Below are 22,261 nucleotides of genomic sequence, written 5' to 3' on the forward strand. Positions count from 1 at the left end.
TATCGTTTTTAATGTGTTAAAAATAGGGAAGATGTTTTTTTTTTTTTTTTTTAATTTTCCATCCTTTAATATTCTTTCATGTAAAAACGTGTTGCCACGCCGGCAAATATGTATAATATATATATATATAGTTTATCTTTTTTTTCTTTTTAACACCAAATGAACAAATTTAAAAAGCGCGTTAAAAAAATATGCAAAATCGCGTGGGAATGCACGTGGTGCTCGAATGTGAAAACTAAACACATTGGTACAGAATTTGTACAATTATTTGTTTCCTTTTTATTTTGTTATCCTCTAACTTTTAGAAGTGTTAGGTATCTAGGGTAGGGTGTGTGGAAAAAGTATTTTTTTATGTTTATGGCTTATCCCACATTAATGTTATTCACATGAGGGTAGTTTTTTTTTTTTTTTACACACGCAATTTTTACAAAAAAAAAAAAAAAAAAAAAAAAAAAAAAAAAAAAAGGAAAAAAAAAGGGAAAAACAAAAAAAAAAAAAAAAAAAAAAAAAAAAAAAAAAAAAAAAAAAAAGGAGAAAGGGAAAGGAAAGGGGGAAAAGGCAAAAAAAGAAAAAACGGGAATAATGCTTAATATAAATCATAAATCTGAATTAAGCAAATTCGTTGATAACAGGAACACGTGTATGAAGCGAGAAAATTGTGTATAAATCTGCTTTTTCAAAAATGCATATTTATAATATATATACTTATGCAAAAATGATAAGCGAATGAGAAGGACTTCTGTGCATCAGAAAAAACTTCAGTCGGATGGAAGGTTTGATTAATCGAATAGGGGGTTATACTGTGCCTAATATGGAAGAATTTTGTGCATTAATGAGAAATTTCGTATAGAACATTTTGTACACATATATGTAAAATTCTTTTTAGAAAATCTTATCATGAGATGGGAAAGTATATATATATATATATATATGTATATATATATATATATATATATATATGCCTTTGGGGGGGCGGAGTGGTAAGAAAATGAAAAAAAAAAATTACCTTTTTCTTCATTGGCTCTTTTTCGAATAAGTGTTTTCCCTTGGAATCTGATTAAACGGCGAATGCAAGAAGGGAAATAATGTATGAAGATATAAATAATGTAAATAATATAATATTATGTATGAAGATAAAATAATGTAAACAATTTCAGCAATTTCGACAATGCCAAAACAATGTCAACATAAGACACAATATGTTAAAGATGAAGTTTTGCTGTATCTTTTAGGTAGAATTTGAGAAGTTCAGACAAGGGGATGGGCGGTCTGCCCAGTCTGTCCCAAGTAATTTCGTTTTGAATGATTTAGAGGGGTTGTATTTGAAAAGGCCGTTGTTCATTGATTCATATGAAATATAGCCATATTTGAAAATATCGATTGGAAAATAGAGAATCGAAATGGACAACACTGCGTATTTATCATCTTGGGCACTCGTGGGATTACCGTTGATTAGATTTTGCTGCATGTAAGAGGAAGACGACATCTTCTGATTTATCATGCTACTCTGCTTCATCATGTTTGAGTTCATTGAACTGGGTGAAGCGTTCCTGTTCTGCATTATTTGGTTGCGTTTGCTGTGGGTGGTTATAGTAGTAATGGTGGTGGAATGAAAAATTAAATAAGAATCGTGAAGAAGAAATAGAGATGAAGTGGAAAGGGACATGGCACATGAAGGGGTGCACACAGGCACGGTGTGTTTTTAGTATGAAGGTAGATTGTTAAAGAGATGGTAAAATATTTCACTTACTTGACAGAGGAACTATCCATCATAGTGTGTATATTTCCCTGTGCGGAACTGATGGTTTGTTTGTAGTTATGGGTAGAATGTTGTGGTATAGTAGCTGTTTTTAAACTTTTTTGAAACTCTATTAAGTCTTGTTCGTAATTGGCATCGAATAGATCCAAGTTGATAGAAGTAATATTTGGATCTTTTAGAAGAACCTGATTAGCTTTTTTGAGAATATCTAACTGTCCATTTAGGTGTTCCCTTTCTTTAACAACGTGTGGTGGTTCATTGAGCAATTCGTACAATTTTTGTTCGCTGTTTAAATCTGAATATAATTCGAATTGCATTTTTTCTTGTAATTTTCTGATTAAAAAGTAACCAATAATTTTTGGTACACTATCTCTAACATTTCGTAAAACAATATTAAAATAGCAATCTAATCTTCGCCTAATTTCTTGAATAAATTGGGCATTATATCTTGTTTTTTTTTTTTCCTTTGCATTCCACATATTCATAACTGATTTTTGAGCAGTAGTAACAAATTTGGTTGCCTTTCCCGTAATATATTCTTGTTCATTCATTATATTTGTATAATATTTGCTTTGTGTATTATTATCTTGATTTGAATTGGATAAATTGGACTGTTGTCTTTTATTTTGTAACCTTTGATGTGCATTAAAATCTTGAACACCATTTTCGTTATTCTGTTGTTCATCTTCATTTGCATTAATTATACTTCCATGTTCAATTAGATATGATGAATCATTTGTGAAAAGATAATTGGTTTCTGCATCTATAAAATTTTCAAGTATATTATGTGTATTTTCCTTTTCTCTCAAAAGAATCGTTTGAGATAGATCTAAAACTTGTTCAGATAATTTTGGAAATCTTGTAAGTACCCTATTGGCTATTTTCTGCGATAGGATTTCTAATGTCTGACTAACCTTATCAAGACAGTTAAATACTGGTGCATTAATTTTTTTTAAATGTGGTAAAATTAGGAATTCAAATGTATCTGGGGATGGGAAACCGGGTAGGCTATCCCCTTCATGTAGACATATTGCATCATCTATATCGTTATCACTTAATTCACTTGTAACATTTTTTCCAACATATTCATCTAAAAATTCGTTAAATATACTCCTAACTTTAAGTCCACAAATAATATCATTATTTTCAATAAATACCTGTAATCTCTTGTCATATTTTCCTTTTAATGTATTTTTAAATATTTCACAGTAATCTGTAATCATTGACCATAGAAGTTGTGTTTTTTTAGTTGCATCTAGTGGTACATTTGTGCCAAGTTCGTATAACTTATCATTAATATATCTAATTTTATCATTTATTTCAACTTTAATATCTGGAAGAAAGTTTTTTATATGTCTCAATAATACCTTAGTCAATTTGTCTGTAAGTGACGTGGTACCATACAAGGTTGATGGTAATTTTTTATATACAGGATGTGTTTGGAAAAATTCTAATTCATCTTTTAGAGATTGTGCTATAGATTTTCCTTTTTTAATATCTGCTGTTGATCTATTTACAACTCCTGTGTATCCTAACCTTAGTGTAATTTCATCATTCATTAGCATCTTGCTTGCATCTGACCCCTTGTCCATTAAATCAATTTTGGTTATTACTCCTATCGTTCTCAATCCTTTGGGATCTACTTTTCTAGCTATTTGCAAAGCATCACTAGTTGACATATCTGCATTCGCAGGTAACACAGCTAGTATAATTGTTCTGGGATCTTTCACATAACGAAATGCCATTTCTCTTGTTAACCTTTCTATATCATCTGTCTGATCAGAATTTTTTAATGGTACTCTAGTTATCCCAGGTAAATCTATAAGTGATAAATCTGGACAACTTGTTGAATAAATATTCAATACAATTGGTTCATCTATGATTCCTTTATTTTTTCCGGCTAATTCATCTGTTAGATTATTTATATGTTCTCTTACTTCATTAAAATCTGTAAATTTTTTATTTTTATCATCTTCAAATATTGCCCAATGCTTTATTTCGTTATCTTCCTTTATATGAATTAATCGAAATTCTATAGGCCTTCTCGTCACGATCCCTTCACCCCTGGGTAAAAAATCTAAACCAACAATTGATTCTAGAACGCTACTTTTTCCACTGCTCTGTGTTCCAACAACACATATGCGAGGTAAGTTAATGTATTTCTGTAATCCTATATCCCTCAGTTCATCAATAACGGTTATTAATTTCCTCAAATTGTTGTACATGCTGGACTCCATTCTGTTTCTATTATGCACGTGTGTGGTAAGCGCTGGTGATATAACCGATTAAAGAAAAACAAGTGCATTCAGCGAAGGATTGGAAAGTTCGCATATAAATATATAATGGCGATTTTCTGATTAGTTGCAAGGTTCCCTGTCCTTGCAAAATCCCCGGTGTGTGTACGTACTTTTTGTGACTTTTACAGGTTACGCAAAATTTTGGAATTGCTAGAATTGACAGAACTGCTAAAATTTATAGAATTTCTTTTTATTATTATTTTATTGGCGAGGGGACGCACTGCGCACGAACTATTCAATGTGTGCAATTTCGTTTTGACAAATATAACTATTTTGGGGAACAAGAAATAATTGCGTTTGGGGAAGAACTTGTTGTGGAAGTGAGAAGCGTGTATATATGAAAAATACTTGAAATGAAAATGTGTCACAAACAAAATGAAAAGAAAAATGTACACAAAACTGGAATATCCACAAATGTGTTTATGTGAATAAGCATGTGTGGATGTATATATATATATATATATATATACGGGGTGGGGAATAATTTTTTCAAAGGGAGAATGAAGATCATCATATGTTCGGCTTATCAGATAAGCTATTTTTTTTTTTTTTTTTTTTTTTTTGGCGTGAAATGGAGTGGTAAAATGACACGTGGTAAATATTATACAAATCGGTGTATATTATTTTTTCCACTTTTTAGAAACTGTGCCTTCGTAAATTGTGACAAGTATTCAATGTGATAACATTACCAATGTAAAAAAAAAAAAAAAAAAAAAATGAAGCGTTTATGCCATGTGTTTATATATACACTGCGTATGTCTATTTAAAAACACTAATTCTCTGGATTTGTAAAAGTATTGGAAAGGTTGGTGTAATATGTACACTCATTTAATGATGTATACAATTCTGTATAAATGTGTGTATGAAATGGAACATGTGGTAATTGTACATGTACATTGTGTGTATTATCCAAAAATGGGGACAACTAGTTTTATTTTTCCTTCTTTCTGCTTTTTTTTTTTTTTTTTTTTTTTTTTGTTCATATTTGTGGTTCATCATTCCAGGTACATTTCTTGCCACTAGGAGGTGTGTGAAGTACTTTAGTTCTTATGTCAAATGGCAAAAATGAGAACATGCAAAAATGAGAACATGCAAAAATGAGAATAAGCAAAAATGAGAATAAGCAAAAATGAATCTCATACTACGGATGAAATGGCCATAAATACGGTCGTGTTGCGGATGAGATAAGAAACAAAGTATGAAGGGAACACTACATGGGGTGCCAGCTGATGTGCTTGGTGGTACACAACGTGGCAAACGAATTGGTAAACCAAATGCTATACAAAATGAGTAAAGATTAAAAGTATAATGAGGAATACCACTAGGAATACATTAAGAGAGTGAACTAAAAGAATAATCTAAGTAGTTAGGCTACACGTTATGTTAAAAAATGTGGCCAATAAGAAACAAGATAACAGAAAAAAAAAAAAAAAAATTAAATAAAAGAATAAAAGAATAAAAGAGGTAATAAAATAAAAAAAAAAAAAAAGGACTAGAAATGGTACTGTGTGACTTGGGCTTTGAAATTTTCATTTTATTTTATGTTTCAATTTTATTCTCAATTTTTTTTTCTGTGTATGCGTGCATTTTATTCGTCGTTTTTTAATATGAACATGTTTGCTTGCAATATGTCACATTTTCTCGGCCTTCTATTTACTTGGGTACTAATTTATGACAATATCATTTCTTAATTCTGTGAGAACATATTTAATGATTCACAAATGTGGCATGTTGCAACGTAAAAAAAAAAAAAAAAAAAATGAATACCTTGACCCGTGTAATAAATTAGCCATGAAAGGTAAAATTCATGTGCTTGTGTGAAGTGCGAAATTCTGTTCTTACATTTATCAAAATCTTATTACGACAAATTTATTTCCCTTCTTCCTTTACTTTCAGAGCAATAAACATTGTTCTCATAACAATGCAAACATACATATTTCTACCATTTAGGATAATTTGATGAATGTACATTATTTTTATAGAATTGTTTTCATATTATCTCTTTTAAAAAAATTGTATAGATAGAAAAAATTAACTCGCTGCGCAATCATTAGAAAAAGGACAAATAGGGTAAGACGAACGGTGTGGCACATTGATGAATTGGTGAAAAAAAAAAAAAAAAAAAAAAGCAAATGTTTGATAACACAACATCGTGCAGAGGGGGTTATTTTTTTTGCATCACAAATTATATTTTAATCTATTTGAATTACTACAATTTTTTGTTTCCCTAACTTGAATGTTCGAACTTAAGAAAAAAAAAAAAATAATAATAAATTCCCACGTTTCTACTGATTACACATTCATACACATGAGACTGAAATTGAGGTTATAAAAATGTGTTCCATTTATACAAAATTGAGACGGGAACATGTAATAATTCCGTGGTGCATGGAAAAGAAAAGGAATAAAAGAAAAGGAAAAAATGCGAAAGGAAAAAAGTAGATCTACATAATATTAAATTTTGTAAAGTACATATCCAATGTTTGTCAGAACATTTCCACATTTTGCAAAATGTAAATTGGTTTTTATGTTCCATCATCATGCGATCCTCGTGTTAGTGTTCACAGTAAGAATGAAAAAAGTAATTTTTTTTTTTTTTTTTTTTACTTTGAACTCCTAGAAAAATTGATAGGATCCTTATGTTTATCATTAGGATTCAAAACAAAAGAAAAATATACATATATATATAAGTGAAATGCACCCTTCTTCCTTTTGGAGGATATACTCCTCTCGCTGTTTTGATTCCCTTGTTTATTGTATGCTATGCTAATATTCACAGTATGCAGACCTAGGAGACGTATTCATACTTCCACAGTAAAGTAAAATATATAACATTTCCTTACTCAGTGTAAGTTCGAAGTTGGGTGTGAAGAAAGGGATGAACATGAACGAAAATATGTGTATGTGTTATACCCATCATAAATGTGCTACTTTTTTTTTTTTTTTATTTATAATAAAAAAAGAACGCTGTAATAACATTTGGAGACTGTGAAAAAAGTGAATATTTTGGGTATGTATTTAGAAAAGAATCATGATTTTATTTTGCTCCATTCGGTACAGCGTGGCATTTGCGTGCGTAACAATTTTAAAAGAAACTTGTGTTTTTTTGTGAACATTGTTCTTTTAATTATCCCGAATGTTGTTCATTCCTACTTTTTGAATGTCCCTTGAGCAGACCATCATATGTTCCTCAATCTGGTGGTTTTTTTTTTTTTTTTTTTTTTTTTTTTTTTTGCGACCACTATAGCTTGTTAATTAGTTGATTTCACTCGTTTTCTCACGACCTCACTTTGTCACTCACTAACTGCTTCTTTTTTTTTTCACTTTAGATGCATAGTACCGAGGGGAGCAAAAAAATAAAAAAAAAAAAAAAAAAAAAAATTAAGAACTTCTTATCCAGAGGAATAAATTTACTCATATAGGACAAGTAAATACTGGGAATGAGTTTTTTTTCTTTTTTGCAAGATGTATTATTGGAGAGCCTATGTGTGGTATCGCGTGTGAAAATAATATAAAATAAAAGAGATGATAAAATGGTGAAGATAATGTAGTGCTCAATGATGTGGAAATATCCCATCTTGTTCTTCCTCTTTGTGGTTCTCTTACCAATAATGAACAAAAAAATTAATGCAAAAAGAAATGGCATAGTAAAAAAGAATATAATAAATGGTTACGACAACATTGTAAGGAAGAAGAAATGCTATGGAGTTGTATACAAAAATGGAAAAGGAAGACGAAACAATTTTATGAACAAGTTGTTGTATGTATATAAGAATAATGGGGATAAGCTCACTAGAGTGTTGTGTACCAGATCAACAAAAATGCTGTTTCTAAAGAGCTATTGGAGTTTAAATTTTATATTATGTAAATTTAAAAAATGGAGAAAAACAAAATTTGTCATGTCAGATTGTAACTCCAAAAAGGTAACAATGAGTGATGGAAATCTTTTTGCTAACATGAGTGTACATTCCAAAGGTACCACCGTTCTATGTGCTGAGATAAGGGGAAATTCAAAGGGTATGTGTGAAGAGAGAGAAATTCCAGGGAATGCAATAAATAAATTTTTTTTTTTTTTTTTTAAAAGAGTAAGAAATGGAATTCAGAAATGTGTAAAGGATTTAAACAAGTTTGTAGAAGAAGACAACATGTTGAATTTTTTATGGATACATAAAAATGTTTTATGTAAAAAAAATATATTATTTCTAACACTCTTTGTGATGATCCATAGTGCAATTATTAGTATTATAATACCACGTTGCGATAATTTTATATTTCATAATTTGGCAAATAGGAAATTTGAAAATTTTTTTTACCTCTTACTGAATTGTATTTTAGTTCGCGTAATAAATATGTGTCTATGTGGATTGAGGAATTACATTTTTATGGTTACAAGTGCAGACTCTTTAAAAACAGTAAAAAAGGTATTATTCGAAATATATATAAAAAAAGAGAATGAATATTATGATCAAGTCGATCATAGCATAATCATAAATAAGTTAACATTGGAAGCCCACGATTTTGCAGACATAATCCCTTACTATATAAATCCATTTATAAGGAATTTTTTTTCCATTATTTTTAATTTCGCATATATTTTTTATTTAAATTACAAGTTATCTATAGTTATTTTGGGTTGCTTTTTCATTTCGTCTGTCCTTACTATGATTTCAACAAAAATGAAAAAGAAAAGAATAAAATCAATCAATAGGGAAAAAGCAAGAAATACGAAAATTTCACTTGAAGCATTGAACAATATAAATATCATAAAATTATTTAGTACAGAATTACATGAATATAATAAATATTCAGAATCATTAAGTGATATTTTAAATTTGCAAAAGAAGAAGGAGCAATTTAATCTCTTTCACATGGTGGTTAACAAGCTTTTTGTATTCATAACGTATATACTTATTCTCCTCAAGGGTGATGTACTTTTAAGAAGCAAAGAAATTGACAGGAATACCTTTACTTCCTTTTTCTTTTATATTAACAATATTTATTCCTACATAGATATACTGGACTATTACATAGATATATGTGACATAGTGAATCAGTACCATAGTATAATTCGATTGATTCGCAATCATGTACAAAGCTCTATTGAACGAAGTTCAGAAGATATTGTTATTCAATCTTGTAGAAATATTTCTGACAAGGAAGATAATTCTTCAAAAGGAGTTGTTAATAATGAGATTCCATCCCTTAGACCTTGCATTAACAACATTTCAAAGCGTGAACATGAAAAGGATAAGACTATGGGGATACATTTCGACCGAACAGATAGTAGCGAAAAGAATGTGGTGTTACATTTGAAGAATGTTTACTTCAAATACAGAAATACCAACAATTACGTTTTGAAAAATCTCAATTTGAAAATTTTAAAAAATACAAATAATGTCATATTAGGGAAAAGTGGAGGAGGGAAATCAACCCTTCTAAAATTGATCTTAAATTTGTATAAATCGTCAAGGGGGAAAATTTACCTATACAACAAACCTATCTGCAGTTATACGAATCGTGAAATTATGAATAAAATATCATATGTTCAACAGGATTCTAAATTACTCAAAGGAACTATAAAAGAAAACCTCACATATGGAATTACTGACGATAGTAACAATTTTGATATGCTCGATCTAGTTAATATATCTAAGTGTTGCACTTGTCATGAGTTCATTAGCAGATTAAGGAAAAGATATGAAACATTCGTTTCGAATAAAACTGAATTATTAACATCATCTCAGAAGCAGAAAATGTGCATAGCTAGGGCATTATCTAGGTATCCCAAGGTATTTCTCTTTTCATTGGATACGTGTTACCTCGTCGAGCTTCTTCTGTTTAGCGCCCAATTGTGATGCTGCAAAGTGGAGATGTGGAGATGTCGTGGTATCATCACATGGTGGCATCATCACATAGTGGTATCATCATATCGTGACATCATCACGTGGTGGTATAACCACATAGTAGTATCTCCGTTTTCTTTTTTTTCTTCTTTTTTGCAGATCCTGCTACTGGACGAATCCACCTCATCGTTGAACAAAGACAACGAAAGAATCATCTTTCAAAACATTAAACGGAACCCACTTTTCAAAAATTTAACGATAATACGTATAACACATAAGAAGGCCAACTTAGATTTATCTGATAATATTTTCCTTCTCAATGGTACTCACGAATAGATTGATTTTTAGTAGGGTGGGGGTGGGCAGTTTGTGAACATGCACAAATGCGAACATAATTGAACGTATGGATTTTTACGCATTTTACTTTCCTGTATAAAATTGGTAAACCTTTTTTTTCCTGTTTTTTTTTTCTTTTTTTTTTTTACAGAGGGGTATATAACCAGGCAAAAATATGTTTAAAATTTTGAGGAGCTATAATGTGAAAGTTGACAAATGTATTAGCATCAGCATGTCAGTATCAGTTGGTGAATAGTACTTAAAAATGGAGAAAAAAAAAAAAATAAAAGGAGATGAAGTTATGGAGATGATGGAGATGATAGAGATGATGGAGATGATAGAGATGATGAAAATGATGGAGCTGATGAAAATGATGGAGCTGATGAAAATGATGGAGCTGATGGAGACGATAGAGATGATGAAAATGATGGAAATGATAGAGGTAACGGAGGTTTAGTCAAGAATTACTGAGACAGCTACACACGTATCGTAATATGATGGTCTTCATGCAGGGATGCGTCCATAATGATGCTATAACACACAGAAATAGATAAAAATACAAAGGAAATGGTATTCCTCCTTTGGTCAAATTCCTGTATCTTTCGGCCCTTTTATTTATTTATTATTCAGTCGTATACTATTTTTTTGCATAGCCTAAAAATGATGTTTGAGGAAAAAAAAAAAAAAAAAAAAATTGACATAAACATGTTTTTGGCACAACATTCTTTGCATTTTTAAATTCCATTTTGTGTATGTTTTTTTCTTTTTTTGATCTTTGATTTGTCATTTTTTTATGCATCTTTTTTGTCATTTTTTTATGCATCTTTTTTGTCATTTTTTACGCATTTTTTTTGTCATTTTTTACGCATTTTGCTTCACCTTAACGAATCGTTTATGTCTTTTACATCCTCAATCTCCTGCGCAATGTGAGAACAGAACATACTTAAAAATTGCGCATCCTTATCGTTAAAAGAAATTTTATTTTTTGAATTCAGTGCAACCACCACGGCAATAATAGATTCCTGAAATAGGGATTATAGGAATTGCTTATATGTGTATCGTTCATATTGTTAGGTATTTTTTCCTAAAGATAAATTTGTTACATATGTGGAAGTGCGATAATCGTCTTCGATATGTTTAGGGGGAATGATTCTATTTTGTGTCATTCCAATTGGTGTTTTTTTTTTTTTTTTTTTTTTTTTTTTTTTTTTCTGCGCTTACGTCTAGGCCAAATACCGGAGCGGCAATAACCTGATGAACGTCAATTCTCTTTTTGTTGAAATAAAAATTTTGATTTTTCTGAAAATTCGGGAAGTTCGCTTGATCCGCTTGGCCAATTTTGTTCACTAGATCAACTTGGCCCACTAGATCCACATGGTTGATTTCCCTCTGGGTAGTTATACTTACTCCTGCTTGCGTTTCACCTGTATTTCTATATTTTTCCTTTTCTACCAGATTAGAGGGTTTATAGGAGTGTGTTAGACTTTTCAGTAAGCTTCTACTTTCATAGCTGATAATTTTTCCATTTTTATAAACATGCCCAATAATGTCTTCATCAAGTGGTAAACGTACAATTTGGTTATCAATTAATGAATAAGCGTCCCGATTTGATTTATCAAGAATGAATAAAAATGCGTAATTTGAATTAACATAATTTGGAAGTTGATTAGAAACTAATTGAAAGAGCCTTTTATCAATATTTGCAATTTTATTATTATTATTTTGTTGTTTTTTTTTTTTTTTTTTTTTTTTTTTTTCTTCTAATTTGCTATTATCAATAAAGAAAAGAGGTATCATGCCTAGTAAGCATCCTATAGCTATACCTACAGCACTTCCGATGTAATAATATCGTCTAGTTCTGTTCATTTTTAATTGTTTATTTGTTAAATTTATTCTTGGAAATCCGACATATGCGATTATTTTTTCTATATATCCTCCAATAAAAATGCCCAGGACATCACTTGTTAAATTTCCCAAGCCTGCTGCAGCCAATGTACTAAATCCTAGAAAGACACAAAAAGTAGAATCAAATAGATCCCCAGCAATTATCATAAAAGAATTATCAACAAATCCAAAACATATAAAAGGGATACATCCTGAGAGTGCAACTAATATTAAGTCATGTCTCTTTATATTCATTTCTCCTTTTTCATGAGATTTATCTTCATATGCTTTATCAAAATCTTTAGAATTATAACTATCTATTTTTTTTGACAACATTTTATCACTTTTTTTACTTGAATTTATATGATTTGCATAGTCATTACTATTATATATATTTTTAATTGGTTCTTCCATGTTTTTTTTCTGGTTCATATGATGGTTTCGATTATTTTCATTAATTTCTTTATTTTCATATAATGATGAGTCTGTTTTTGATTGCCCATATTCATGTGCTTTTCTTATGTGTTCAAAATTTTGAAGAAATTTTTCATTCGACGAGTATTCCTTCTGTTCATTTGTTACATCATTGTACTTGTTTTCATTGTACACGCTGCTTAAATTGTTTAGCTTTAGATTGATATATTTTTTTCTTTTCATTATTCTTCCACTAATGTTTATCCCTTTTCTACACTTTGCTATTCTTGTGTGAAATGTATTATAGTGAATGTAATTTACCGATTGTATGACATTGATACTTTGTAAATCTTTATGAAAACTTTTGAGAGGATGAATGTGTCTATTTGGTTTAATCGATTTGTTTGCATCTGTCTTGTTATTTTTGTATTGTAAATTTTTCTTCCAATGCTGGAAATTTGCAAAATTTTCATTTTTATGGTTGATGCTGATTCCATATTTAAAATAGTTACTATGTTCTTTCCTTTTCTTTCTCTTAAAGAAAGATATTTTCTGTTTTTTTTTAATGATACTTTTTATCTGAGTTTGCAAATAATGCTTTGGTGGAATTTGAAAAAAACATTTTTTAAGAAATGCATTTTTTCGATCCGTGAGACAGGAACTGTGCATGTGTTTTATATTTCTTTTTAAATTCAAAAAATTACTTAATTCAGCAAAACGTCGATGGTGTTGATAAAAACGTATGTTGTGACTTAAATAACTTTTCATCAAATAATTTATAGCTGAATTATTTACAGTAACCAAATTTCTTTTTTTTCGTTGTAGAACAATGGTGGAGCCATGTGATAGATGTGAGAAGTGCTGAACATGCATTTTCTCATCAAGCAAGGTATAATAGTGGAAGGAAGTAGGATGAAGTAAAATAAAGAAAAATGGGAGTAAACTGGAATGAAATAGGGTAAAATGGGGTGAAATAGAGCAAAAATGAAATAAAATGGACGAGAAAATGAGGCCAAGTCGGATTAAAGAAAAAAAAAAAAAAAGTATCTATCCACATATATATATATATATATATACAAGCATGCACGTATTTGTACATTTACAACACAAATATGTGGACATGGTAAGGGGGAAAATAACGTGGTCATATAATGGAAAGATAAAGGAAATTACAATATTATGCGTTTTTCCTTATACGGGGTGAGGAAGGCATGAAAAATTAAAAATTACTATATTATGTGTATTTCTTCCTTTATTAAATAATGTGCAAATTAAACAAATATTCATACGAAACAAGGTGTTGTGATGTATAGTTTCAATATTCTTTGCGAGGGAAATACTATTCACAAGGTTAAAAAAAAAAAAAAAAAAGTATAGCAAATATGTATATTGGTAGATTCTGATCTTGTAATAACAATGTTGGTGTAGTTATTTAATTCTTCGATTATTTGTTTTTTAAAAGGAACGAAAAAAAAAGTGAGGGAGAGGTGGAATCTGTGGTATGTTTTGGTATGAAGAAAAAAAATAATAAATAACCAAATAAGAAAATAGATAAATAAGTAGGTAAGCTAATAGCTAAATAAGTAGGCAAGCAAATAGCTAAATAAGTAGGTAAGCAAATAGGTGAATGAGGAAGCAAGCAAATAGCTAAAAGAGTAGGGAAGCAAATATGTTCCGTTCTACAACAAGAGCTGAATGCTGTGGCCCGTGATAGTTGGAGAGAACCTTAGGTAGATTAAAATTTTTATCCTTTATTTTTGGGGGGTATTTTTCGATATACTTTTCTGTGTATTTTTTGTTATGTCGTTATTTCTTATTTCTCATTTTGTGTTTTTTTTTTTTTTTCCTTTTTTTTATTTTTTGCCCTTGTTAGTCCTCAACCTTCTGAAAAAAAAAAAAAAAAAAAAAAAAAGGAAAAGAATAATTACAAAAATGTTTGCTTCATTTAAGTTTTCCGAACGGGGTTTTGCAACATCATGCATACATGTTGCATGCATGTATTCATTTTAATGTCGTAAAAAAAAAAAAAAAAAAAAAAAAAGAAGAAATGCATGCATTGAAGTTCCACAAGCCAATGTTTGTTAAACTACTGGTAAGCTTAATGACAAATAAATTATTTCCTAATAAGTCTTTCTACCATCAACAAATTTATTTTAGCGATTCGTTCATAACTCACTCATTTATCTTCTCTTTCTCTTAGGGTAAGAGGGAATTCCCGAGTTAGAGCAGCTTTGTATGTTATAAAGCTATTGGTGAACACGTGCCTAAGTATACATGTGCCAATATATATATATATATATACATACACCCCAAGAATACTTATGTGTGTGTGGGTGCGCGTGGTAATTTGTGTATTACTCTTTTTGTGTATAGCAGTTTTTGTGTATGGCAATTTTTGTGTATTCCAATTTTTGTGTATTCCAATTTTTGTGTGAATTCCTTGGGATTTCAACTTGAGAAAAAAGGGAAGAAACAAAAGTTTGCTCATTTGTGTGAAATTAATTTGAGTATGAACTGGGAGAATGGTGAATTTAATTGCTTCAGAATCTGCAGGGATTGGAGAAAAAAAAAAATAAATATATATATACTGTACACATATATCTATATACATTTCCTGCATGGCTAAGTTTAAGGACACCAGTATCTACGGGCTTAATGATGCCAATTGTTGTTTCACATTTTCCTCAATGAAGAACATACATGTATATACATATGTTCAAATATAAGGGACTGCTTAGGTCTATATACACATATACTTATGCATACATTTGTACTTACATGTATATATATAGATATAGATATATGTAGATATATGTATATATACATGTATGAATGCGCGCAAAAATTCCTTACCCTATTCCCTTCTCACCAACACACACACCACATTAAAAAATCATTTGAGGAAATTTTTTGCTTTTGCTTTGCACATTGACGAAAAGAGTCAATGGTGAAAATGTGGCACAAAATAAAAATAATAATAATAGTAAAAAATAATAATAGTAAAAAATAATAATAAAAAATAATAATAAAAAATAATAATAAAAAATAATAAAAAAAAATAATAAAAAAAAATAGTAAAAAATAATAATAAAAAAAAAAAATTCCGTATTTTTCGTGGAACATGCCAATGACGTATTACGCACATTATGAGGCTTAAGCAAGGACATATTAAAATTATTTTTATTTTTATTTATTTATTTTTTTTTTTTGTGTGTGCATTTTCGAGCTCTCTAGTGTTATCACATGATGTAAATTTACATATATAACGAGTACCTTAGTATTGAAGGAGTTAAAGGGCTTATTGAGTGGAGTGAAAAGAAGAACATCCGATTTATCACATCAGGGTGTGTAGTAGTTGTAAAATCCTATCAAAAACCTAAGCTATAGGATGACGAGTTGCATTTTTAAGAACAGAAAAAAAAATGAAGTGGAAAGATTGAGGAGACACTTTAAATCAACATGTCACCATTTAACCCAATCATATGGAGTAGTAACACACAAAAACAAGAAAAGGAAGAGAGAAATTTACCTGTATGGGAATTTCCCAAACTACTTTTACGAAAGATATAAGAAAAGAAAAAAAAAATGTGAAGAAATTATGGAGGATGGAATAATGAAATGGCACAAAGAAGAGGATGAGTTATTTAAAAAGAAGGAACGAATTTGTAAGGTGATAGATGTTATTGAAACCGATGAAAAACTATGTATTGATGATTATAGATTAACTCATGTTAATAGTTTGATGGATGGTATATTTCACGGAAAGGATATTTTAGACATTGGTTGCAATTGTGGCATAACAACTTTTTTGTTAAGTCTTAAATATAAGTGTCGAATTGTTAATGCCATTGATATTGATAATAGTCTAATCAATAACAACATTACTTTGTTGAAAATTTTTATCGAATTTGTTTTAATATACAATAACCAGAGTCATATGATACCCTTTTTTCTACGCTGCAGGAATTTGACCCAACTGCAGAAGGACATATTACTGGAGGTGCACCTTCTGCATGAACGTGCGAAGAAGTTGGAAGAGGGAAATCTGAAGAAGTTGGAAGAGGGAAATCTGAAGAAGTTGGAAGAGGGAAATCTGAAGAAGTTGGAAGTGGGAAATCTGAAGAAGTTGGAAGTGGGAAATCTGAAGAAGTTGGAAGAGGGAAATCTGAAGAAGTTGGAAGAGGGAAATCTGAAGAAGTTGGAAGAGGGAAATCTGAAGAAGTTGGAAGTGGGAAATCTGAAGAAGTTGGAAGTGGGGAATGAGAAAAATATGCCCGTCCAGTGCATGCCCTTGGAGAGCAAAAGGAGAGATAGAGAGAATGCTTTGTGTGAATACAATTTTCCCTTTAACATATACTTCTCGTGCTTGAATATTTTTGATGAAATTTTTGAAAATGTGCAAAAGAAGTACGACGTAATTATTTGCTTTTCCGTTTTGAAATGGATACACTTAATTTATGGTGATAATCAGGTAATTTTATTTTTTGATCGGATGCACAATCTTCTAAAAGAAGGGGGATATCTTGTTTTAGAATATCATAATGAGAGAAAATATAAAATCAAGAAGTGTGACAGAGAATATTACAAACACGAGACAAAATTAAATTATAAGCATTTTGATGCTATTGCAAGGGGTGAGTATGAAAACAATTGTAAAATGGTCCTTGTTCAGAGAACTATTTTTGATGCCAATTTGGCAGAAGGTCAAAAAAAATGCAAAAAAGAACCAGGGATGTTCAGCAGAACAGTTTGTGTTTACCAGAAGGTGTAGGAAGTTGCGTTTACCAGAGGATATAGGAAGTTGCGTTTACCAGAGGATATAGGAAGTTGCGTTTACCAGAGGATGTATGTTCATGTCTAGACATACATACGTTTTGATGTTTTCTCTTTTTTTCTTTTTTTTGATTTTATGTAATTTTTGTCACGCATGCGTGAAAATGATGAACAACTTGAAAGAATTGATAACTATGCAATTGTGTTATTTGTAGCCATATTATAAATTATCAAATTTGTCATATATGTAAAGATATTTTTTGCTTGCGCTTAAGTACTTGTGTATACATCTGCATGCTTGTGTTGCACATCGTCAAGCAAGCCGCTTAACAGAACATTTACAAACACAACATTAACAAAAACAAAAAAAAAAAAAAATATATTATTTTTTAATTAAAAGCATACACATATAGACATTTGGGGTAACATAAACTGCTCAAAAGCAGAAATGGATATTTTAAAAGAAAAGGAGAAAGCGTGAAAAACAAAACAAACACATTTAAAGAAACAAATAAGCGGATGTGTACGTTTCCTTGTGGATCCACTGAACAAATGCGATGGTTTAGAAATTGGCCGGTTTAGAAGTTGGTCGGTTTAGAAGTTGGCCGGTTTAGAAATTGGTCGGTTTAGAAGTTGGCCGGTTTAGAAGTTGGCCGGTTTAGAAGTTGGCCGGTTTAGAAGTTGGCCGGTTTAGAAATTGGCCGGTTTAGAAGTTGGTCGGTTTAAAAGTTGGTCGGTTTAGAAGTTGGCCGGTTTAGAAGTTGGCAGGTTTAGAAGTTGGCAGGTTTAGAAGTTGACCAGTTTAGAAGTTGGCAGGTTTAGAAGTTGACCAGTTTAGAAGTTGGCCAGTTTAGAAGTTGGCCAATTTAAGCATTCCATCATTTAACTATTGCAACCTTGCCGTTCAGGTGGGTAGCAAGTGGGAGTAGCTCCAAAAACGAGATATTGTTGAATGAATAAGAGAAGTCCACGGGGTGGTGGTGGTGGTAGACTTGCAACGTAATTAAGACGATTAATATGAACATAGGGCAAACATATGAGTTGCAATACTAGGAGTTAAATATAAAAATTAATTTGTCGAGGTTTATTAGGCTTATTTCTAGATAATCCACAGCATATTCACGTGATGTCAAACTGATTTTTTTTTTTTTTTCACTAGTGCTATCAGGAGGGTTATAGGCCTCATTGGAGATACGTACCTGATTGGTATGTACTGAACTTGGAGACTCTTTAGCCATATCGTTTGCACAAATATTGGACTTATTATGTAGGATGTTTATTTCATTATTTTCGTGTAACTTACGTATGTATATATTTTTTGCGATGGTAAATAAGTTTTCCTTTATTTTATTGGTGGTATAGTAAATGTTTGTGGAAAATGACAAAGAGTGTTTAATGTAAGTCTTGTTAACATTGCTATTGTTGCATTCATGGCATTTTATGTATCCATGATATAGCAAATTATATAATTTTTTTCTCACATCATTTAGGGGTATTAAAACATTTTCACTTATGATTTCATCATTTACTTTTTGTGAGGGTGCGGATGCAAGAAATTTCCAAATTCTGAGAGCACTTATCCCGTTCATACTTTCTATGAAATTTGTTATAATTTTATTTTTATATATATTTTTAACATTTTCAAAATCAGCAGCATATGTAATTGTTTCATTACGTTGTGTTTTTATTAATTGGTCTGGATATTTTATCAAATTATTTAAATTTTGTAACACTATATTTCTATCTATATATATATTTTTTTTTTTTAAATTTTCTATTACATATTTTTCTATATTTTCAAATGAACAAAAGATAGAGATGTCTTTATAATTATTTTCTTCAGCACAATAACTAAGTTGCACATTATTTAATAAAAAAAAAAATATGTATTTCCCTATCTCATTAAAGCTGTAATAATGCGTTATAAAATTAAAACATTCTTGTTTTAAATATAAAATTGTTAATACTTCATTATTTGCTTGAAAATAAGTAAATCGATTATCAAGGTATTCCATAATATCATTTTCCATATTTTCTTTATTAATATATCTACCAGATGAATTATAATTTGTGTCAAAATATTCATATTCGTTGCTTTTGGTACATACCCTTGGATTCTTTTGTTCTTCCGTTTTGGCATTATGTGGTTGAAAATGCACCACATTCCTACTACTCTTGATATCCTCGTTACCATAATCGACATGGGAAGAATTTCCAAGAAAGTTCCATCTCATATTGTTGTTATTATCATCGTTTAGATTTCTTCTATAATCGATAAGATCAGATGTTCTATTGTTATCTCCAGATATACTGAAAATATTTCCTTCTATGTCATTATTATTGGTAAGATTCCCAAAATTTTGAGCATTTTCCATCTGGTTGTCTATAATTTTTCTTCGTTTCATATTACTAGTCATGTTTAAGACATTCCTTGTAGTTTTACCATTATGTTTGTTTTTATCATTAAGATTAGAAATCGTAGTACAATTATCACTGTTCATATCGTTTATATTATCTACTTGTGTAAAGAGAAAACTGTCATTAGAGCTGTTATGTGAATTATTAAAATGGTTGTTCCTTTCAAATTCGGAAGGGTTTGTATGATCATTTGACTTACTCATATCATAGTAGTTCGAATGTGCATTATGATAAATCTTGTTCTTGCTATTATGAGAAGTGTTTATTTTTTGGGTATTTTGTTCTAATTTATTCATGGTTATTTCGTTATTTGGATTCAAATGATACAAAGATGAGCAGTTATTTGTGGATGACAACGTGGGATCAAGACACGCGTTCATATAATTAATTGAGTTGCTATATTTGGTCATATGTTCTCTAGTATTAGAATCATTTTCACATGCATGTTCATTAAAATATTTACATTTTTTTATAAATTTTTTTTTTAACAATTGTAAAAAAATTAATCTTAATTTTTTTTTTTTTATATTAGGAATTTCTTTTTTGCACACTTCAACATAATCATCGTGTTTCAGATTTTTTAGACATGTATCGATTGTAATTCTCCCATTTTTAATTATTCTTAAGAGTATGACCTTTTCGATAAAATGTACCAAGTCTCCTTTTGAAAATGTCTCCTCTACATTATTATTATCTACTTCTCCTTGGGCAATACTGTTATTATCACATAAAATATTAGATGTAAAAAAGTTGTAGCTCATGTTGTGCATCAAATTATGGGTTTTCGTATCAGGACAAGTAACATTTGATGTAATCATATTTTTACTTTTGTTTCTGGGTGCAGATGTGCTATGAGAGGTATCAACTGCAGGTGTGGATACATAAAGGTGATGATGCTCTAATATATCGTCATTGCTGCTTCCCTTGACTTGGGTCGGATGCATATAATAAAGTATGGATGAATATCGAACAAGTGTATAAATATTATTAACAATAACGAAATATTCTACTCGTTTTATTTTACAGATACACGAGGGACAGCTACATCCTTTCATATATTTGTAGTGTTCATGTTCTGTCAAGAATCGTATCTGTTCGTTTATATTTGTATTTTTTGTTAGTCCGTCTTTTGTTTCATCTTTAATATCACCCTTATATTTGACATCATTATGTATACCATAATCATTGGTTGCAATATTAAAAGCTCTTGTGACTCCCACAGGTCCCATTGCTTCCACCATTTCTTCCACCACTTCATCCAGATGTGTTGATTCTATGTATTTTACCGAGTCATTTCTATCGACGGTGGTTACCTTTCCCCTGTATCCATCTCTTTCAATATTCTTTTCATTCGATAGAAAATTCTCTTTTTTCGAATCAGGGATCAATATGTGGTTGCATTCATGAGATTTGCTGTAAATTACTTGAATATCTACAATGTTGTGGATAAGTAAACACAACAGGACATTTCTCACAATGCAGAATTCATAATTCGATAGGTTTATCATTTCGTTTATTGTTAGCTTGTTCCCATAGAGTAAAATTAGTTCCATTATATCTCCACAACAATGTCCAAAAATATCACTTACAATGTATTTAAGGTAATGCAGCTCATTGTTTATCATTTTGTGGTTCATATTTTTGTCAGTATAGGTTCTATTTTCCTGCATTTGTGCTATTTCTGGCTCTTGGTTATTTCTACAATTGTGTGAAGCAAAAAGGTGTTCGTCAAACGAACAGGATCTTTTTTTTTTTTTTTTTTTTTTTTTTTTTTCCTTTTTCTCTAAAGTGTTCACCTCTGAATTTATGGAATTACTGGAATATTAATATGAGCAAAAGCATATCCCATTAATTAAAATGAGGATTATTCAAATGGGGCGTCACATGTGCAGATGCAAAAAGAAGAAGAAAAAAAAAAATACATAATATATGCATACATAACACAGACATATATACATACGCTGATGAGTAGTCACACGTTTGTTCTATGACAAAATTGCAAATGGATGCAAAAGAAGCGAACCCTTCAAGGGGTTGGGGTGGAGTGTTAGAGACATGTGCACGTGCGTATAACTCAATTAAAAATAGGGCCAACCAATTTAGCTATAAAAAAATGATGTGACAAAATTGATACTACAAGAATGATGGGTCTCACATAGAAACATATTTCAATGAGGAAATGAGAAAATAAAAATAATAAAAAAAATAATAATAATAACACTTACATATATTTTATGTTAGCTTTAATGTGCGAAGTGGGAAAACACGATATGAAAAAAAAAAAAAAAAAATCTTACCTTTTTTAAGAAAAAAAAAAAGAAAAAAAAAAATTTATGAACAAATAACCTTTTAACCTGCATAATAAATTTTACTTCTTGACAAAAAAAAAAAAAAAAAAATAAAATAAAAACAAAAAAAATTTACAAATGAATGAAAGCCCTATATATCAATATGTATACTAAGCTTCCACTCTTTTTCTCTATAATTTTGAAGGAAGACTTGTCGAAAAATTACTCCCAAGATATTTATAAAATGGC

The 22,261-nt window shown here is 30.1% G+C and overlaps 5 protein-coding genes across 5 annotated transcripts; 2 read left to right on the forward strand and 3 right to left on the reverse strand.

The window, feature by feature from the left end:
• Positions 1 to 779: 779 nt before the first annotated feature.
• Positions 780 to 3,996, reverse strand: PGO_094160 (dynamin-like protein; the record flags this gene model as incomplete). The annotated part of the gene is made up of 4 exons (XM_028688003.1): positions 780 to 806; positions 1,007 to 1,053; positions 1,447 to 1,577; positions 1,751 to 3,996. The coding sequence occupies 4 exons, from the start codon at positions 3,994 to 3,996 to the stop codon at positions 780 to 782; spliced, it is 2,451 nt and encodes an 816-aa protein (XP_028543804.1).
• Positions 3,997 to 7,616: 3,620 nt separating this feature from the next.
• PGO_094170 (ABC transporter) lies at positions 7,617 to 10,418 on the forward strand (the record flags this gene model as incomplete). The annotated part of the gene is made up of 3 exons (XM_028688004.1): positions 7,617 to 9,845; positions 10,059 to 10,221; positions 10,387 to 10,418. 3 exons carry the CDS (start codon positions 7,617 to 7,619, stop codon positions 10,416 to 10,418), a joined length of 2,424 nt encoding a protein of 807 aa, XP_028543805.1.
• A 443-nt stretch (positions 10,419 to 10,861) lies between these two features.
• Positions 10,862 to 13,406, reverse strand: PGO_094180 (conserved protein, unknown function; the record flags this gene model as incomplete). Its single annotated transcript, XM_028688005.1, has 3 exons — positions 10,862 to 10,889; positions 11,115 to 11,194; positions 11,457 to 13,406. The coding sequence occupies 3 exons, from the start codon at positions 13,404 to 13,406 to the stop codon at positions 10,862 to 10,864; spliced, it is 2,058 nt and encodes a 685-aa protein (XP_028543806.1).
• A 2,515-nt stretch (positions 13,407 to 15,921) lies between these two features.
• PGO_094190 (bicoid-interacting protein BIN3) lies at positions 15,922 to 17,304 on the forward strand (the record flags this gene model as incomplete). Its single annotated transcript, XM_028688006.1, has 1 exon — positions 15,922 to 17,304. The coding sequence occupies one exon, from the start codon at positions 15,922 to 15,924 to the stop codon at positions 17,302 to 17,304; it is 1,383 nt and encodes a 460-aa protein (XP_028543807.1).
• A 1,051-nt stretch (positions 17,305 to 18,355) lies between these two features.
• On the reverse strand, positions 18,356 to 21,349 carry PGO_094200 (hypothetical protein, conserved; the record flags this gene model as incomplete). The annotated part of the gene is made up of 1 exon (XM_028688007.1): positions 18,356 to 21,349. One exon carries the CDS (start codon positions 21,347 to 21,349, stop codon positions 18,356 to 18,358), a length of 2,994 nt encoding a protein of 997 aa, XP_028543808.1.
• Between the last annotated feature and the right edge of the window lie 912 nt (positions 21,350 to 22,261).

The sequence above is a fragment of the Plasmodium gonderi genome (genome assembly GCF_002157705.1).
Source record: "Plasmodium gonderi DNA, contig: Chr09, whole genome shotgun sequence".
NCBI lineage: Eukaryota > Apicomplexa > Aconoidasida > Haemosporida > Plasmodiidae > Plasmodium > Plasmodium gonderi.